Source organism: Gavialis gangeticus, unplaced genomic scaffold (assembly GCF_001723915.1).
Source record: "Gavialis gangeticus isolate Ggan-Ray unplaced genomic scaffold, GavGan_comp1, whole genome shotgun sequence".
In the NCBI taxonomy this organism is placed as follows: Eukaryota; Metazoa; Chordata; order Crocodylia; family Gavialidae; genus Gavialis; species Gavialis gangeticus.
Window position 1 is genome coordinate 73,963,637 of NW_017728992.1, and position 4,840 is coordinate 73,968,476.

At 42.7% G+C, this 4,840-nt stretch overlaps 1 protein-coding gene across 4 annotated transcripts in view; it reads right to left on the bottom strand.

Annotated features, from left to right (window-relative positions):
• CNDP1 (carnosine dipeptidase 1) overlaps window positions 1–4,840 on the bottom strand; it is a 70,445-nt gene that overhangs the window by 11,636 nt on the left and 53,969 nt on the right. For 3 of the 4 annotated variants that reach the window (XM_019524369.1, XM_019524350.1, XM_019524360.1), the window contains exons 6-7: window positions 1,562–1,759; window positions 121–205 (exon numbers count right to left, since the gene is read on the bottom strand). In XM_019524369.1, coding sequence (XP_019379914.1) covers window positions 121–205; window positions 1,562–1,759 — 283 coding nt within the window. The remainder of the gene's footprint in view (window positions 1–120; window positions 206–1,561; window positions 1,760–4,840) is intronic. The other variant, XM_019524377.1, reaches the window with a different exon arrangement.

The following is a 4,840-nucleotide window of genomic DNA, read 5'->3' on the forward strand; positions in this document are numbered from 1 at the left end:
ATTATCTAAGTTTCAGGATGCTTATACAAACCAACTAATCATAGAACTATCCCCCAGTAGTGGGAAAGGGTTCAGCCTTCCCTATTAGTTACTATTGAGTAAAATGATGCACTGTATTACCAAGCAGGGCTACTAGATCAGTCATTGGCTCATGAATGATGCCTCCAAAGGTTCCTGAGTGAAGATCTTTCTTACCACATTCCACCTATATGAGGAAAAAGACTCAAATTGAGACAAAATATACCGTTTCAATGCTTTTAAATCATTAATGTTCCATGGAAACTCAGATAATTACAGCTTTATTGCTTCCGGCCTCAATTAAAAAAAAAGAAAGTAGATACTTGTAGGAAAACATGTGAAAGACTTTCCTACAAAAGGAAAATCAAACAGTCAAAAATTTGGTCTCTTGTGTAATTTTTGGAAATGAAAGAGTAGCTTTGTGACAAGGAACAAGGGAGACAGATTTGGTTATTTCTACTTTGCAGGGTCCTTTGAAAAGTACCTTCTTCCTTTGATTTCCCCCCTGCCTAAAAATACATTTTTGAGCAAAAACACTTGCAAATTGCTAAATGTCTCTAACCTTGGGAGACCAAATCCCTCATCTTAAGCTTATTTGTTTATTTTTTTCCAACCTAAACATATTTCAGACTTCAACATGTAAGAGCTAGGTTAGGAAACTTTTGCATTATAGAGGTCTGGAGTAGAGGCAAATCTTTGATTTATTTACTGAGTTCCTTTTCAGATACATTTTTAGATAAGTTTCTTACCAATTAAACTTTTTTTCCAATAAACTTGTCCATTCTTTTCCAGACATCCTTCTGTCAGACCATTTAGTAACAGATGTGGATCATTTTTGTAGTTCTGATGATGCTGTTCTTTTTCACCATGGCTTGTTCAAGTAGAGGCACGGAAGCAGATTTTGAGGTAGGTCTTTAAGGATTATTTTGTAAGATATCTCTCTTATGAACTCCTCAATTTTGTGATTTCAGGTACTTCCTAACTGGTGAATTTATTATCCTTCCCAACCCATATTTAAGGGTGGTTTGCTCTGCTTGCTAAATATGTTACAGTGGACTATTTGCATTGGTCTTCTCCACCCAGGACCTCCACTAAGCTGTGCACCCTGTGGCAGATAGCTCATACTGAACACTAATCATACCAACCAGTGCCAAAAGCAGCAGCAACTGATTCTGAAACAGGGAATAAAGGAAAAGGGAGAGATTGAGATGGTCTGTGAAGGCTAATGTACGAGGGGTAGAAGATTTATGGGAAGGAGATGGACATTCAGAGAATGAAAGTGAGGGCCTAAACATGGGGGAAATGGTGAATAGGACAGGAACATGACAGGGTTAAGTGAATTGAATTTAGGGGAGAGTATGTGGAGGTCAGATAGAATGAAGAGGAAAGACCCCTAGTCATATGTATTACATTTGCACTCAATCAGTGTTGCCTATACAAAAAGGTGTGTGGTGGGGTTAGATAGGGGTGGACACAAGGTATATCACTACCCTCTGCCCAAGGACCTATGCCAAATACAAACCACTCTCATTTAGTCTTGTACCTCCACAAAGAAGCAGGCATTCCCACGAGTCCCATAGGTGAGGGCTGGTTTCGTCTTGCTAAGCCAAAGGTTATCCGAAATCACAATGTAATCAACATCAGAGAAAAAATGCTGTTTTTCTTTGACAACTTCATCTAGCCCTAAAGACCCTGCTTCTTCCATACCTTCAATAATGAACTTGAAGTTCACTGGCATATCCTATGGGGAAAAAAAATCAAAGCCTGGGTAAATGGCCAGTTTTTCAATAATGAAGAGCAATAGTATACTTTGAAGAAAGGGATGTTTAAGCAGGTGGCCTATTCCATCCCACTAGAAAGGCAAGCCTGGATTCATGCAAAGTGGAAACAGATGTCTCCTGGTGTCTTTTTTGTGCCACCATAAACATGTTTATGATGGCACAGACAGTGAGCAAATAGACTTTGCTACCCTTTGTCGTTCTGTGTTAAAGGAAAATCAGTGGTGTGACAAAAAGTAGTAATAGACTCTGTCGCTTTATTGCAGGAAATACATATTAGCTCTGTGGCAAAAGAGTATGTGCAGCCTGAGCTGCTTGCACTCTCCAACCAACCTGGGTAGGTGCTCTGGAGGCTTGATGGCCTCTTTCCCCACTTCCACAGAGACACCCCCAGGGAATCTCGAGGTGCCTCTCCACAAGTGGGGAAGTTGGGGTTTCCCACTCAGCTGGACCCATTCCCCCAATTGCAAGAGTGAGTGTGGCTGAGTGAGGGGAGAGTCTCACCATCCCCGCTCAGCCAGACTTGCTCCTATGATCATGGGGGACAGGTCTTGCTGAGTGGCGAAAGCAGGGCTCCAGAGATCATATCAGCCCTCTACTGCACCATCAAGGGTGGAACAAGGAATGATGTGCATTTTATCCAATGAAGTGGATCAGATGTGTTGTAACACACTCCAGTCCAGCTGATATGTTTAATTTGGCAATGCCTATTTCTAGCTGCAGTGTCACAGATGATATTTCTTTCCCTTATGGTATTTCTCTCTTTTCATTTTTCTCAAGATGACACAAGTCAGCTTCCTTAGCCTTCAGAAGATTTCATAACATTGCATTTGTAAGTGGGTACCTTAATCAAGTTGCTAACTGTTTTCTCTAAGGGGCTAAATTATTTTCAATTATTTTCTCTAGCTGCATAAGGTATGTGTTTCATCTTCACTGAAGGATTCCTCTGTACTATCCATTGTTACATTTCCACCAGTGCTCACAGCTGAGACTAATGGCAAGATGATTGACATAGGTCTACTGATGGCTGTTTAACTACCATATGCCCCAAACAGAAGTGGTTAGGTCTCATGTTAGTAAAACCTCTGCAGCCCAGTGTCCTGTTGTACTCCTGATAGTTTGTGAGCACCAATGAAGCTGTAGAGTTGGTAGATTATGAGGGCTATTTTCAGAATTACTCAAACAATTTCTATCATGGCCATCAAGTGTTTAGAAAGGCTTGCACATCCCACGCAAGTCAACCTCAGCTTTCCAATCTGATTCATGTTCCGCTTATGGAGGTTAAGTTCCATACACAACTTGATGTTTTGTGTTCTACTTCAGTTCTCACATTGAACCCAGGTGCAAATGCCTGGACTTCAACAGATTTATTTTCTGGATAAATTTAACTTCATAAATGCTTTACCAAATGACCAAAAATAAATTAGGATTAAACTGTTCACATAGGTTGTGTAATGGCCTCTGCTGTTTTCTAGAGAGACGCTTCAGGAAGATAGATATTCTTAGCTTCAGTTGTTAAAATGCCAGTGTGGTAGCTATTGATTTCAAAGATTAGCACAGTGTAGAAAGCTAGCCAAAACCTCATTAGCTTATAATAGGTGACTAGTGCTGCATATGAAAACTGTGAAAGGTTGTGCAGTGTCTCTTGCACAAAAATGCAAGAGACACTGTAAAAAATGTAAGACACACTGTAAATGCAGGGTCAAGACTAGACTGTAGCAACAGGACTGCCACCAGAAAATCAAACTCCTTTAATAACTTGCAACCCATTAGGTGTTCAGACAGTGGAGTGCTTGTGGTACCCAATACCAGACCCATGCCATAAAATACTAAAAGTGATGGTTAAAATTGTTAACAGAGACTTAACATGCTCATCACATGTGTATTTCCTAGCTAAGAGAGCGAAAGGAAAGGCTGAGCCAGTGAAGGCAAGGTAACTAAGGAAGACAAAAGACTAAATATACATTTCCAGCAAAACCTGTAAAAAGTGCATTGAATACAGGAAGGATGCCGTGTACATGACGTGCTAACATTTTTCCAAACAGGGCATCCAATGTCTAAGGTGTTATACATATCTCAATCATTTAGTGTATGCCTGGAGTTTTGTAAATAAACCATCACCAGTACAAGCTACTGCAAATTTGCCCCACTGATATACAAATGAGCCAAAACAGGTCTCATGAGACCTCTAAGCATCCTGTCAGACCACTCAGGACCCATCACCTATAATTGCAGTGGCTGCAGAGAAACACAAGTCTTCACACCTAGAGAAATCCAAAAACAGTATCCAGGCAATTTAACAGTTGTGATATGATGGTTACTAGGTCTGTGCGAAGTGGCTAGTATTCGTGTCAGATTTGGATTCGGCCAATTTGGTGATTGATTTCAATCACTGTCCTGAATCGATCTGGCCGAATATGATTCAGAGATTCAGCCACCGCCAAATCGGCCGAATCTCCAAATCAAACAGGCCCCATTCCCTGCCCACTCTCCCAGCCCCATCAATGGCTGCCCCACCCGTCCCCAGCATCCCAGCTCTTAAAGAAGGAAAAAAAAAAAGCCCGGTACTCACTGGTTCCTGCCAGGCAGGGGAACGATCCCCACTGCACTCCACTGTCCCAAACTGCATGGGGGGGGGCTCTGCCACAAGCCTCCAGAAGCTCCAATAGCCACTGCAGCAGCTGGTGAGTGCGAAGTTGTTTTTTTTTTAAGCATTGGGATGCTGGGGCCAGGTGGGGCAGCCATTGATGGGGCTGGGAGAGTGGGTGGGGGATGGGGAATCATGGCAGAGCTTTCCCCTCCCCCAGTGAGACCCACCCTCCACCAGCCCTGGGCCTGGGCATGGCTCTGGTGGGAGAAGCAGCCACTCGGCAGGTACTCCCAGGTATGTCACCTGCTTCGGAATGCCCTCCATTCTCCCCATGGTTGTGTCACAGATCAGGCAGCCACCAGGATCTTTCCAGGGGCTTATCTCCCCCTGCCTACCTCCCCTCTGCTTCTGGACACGACAACACCAACCGGGCCCTTTTTTTTTTTTTTTTAAA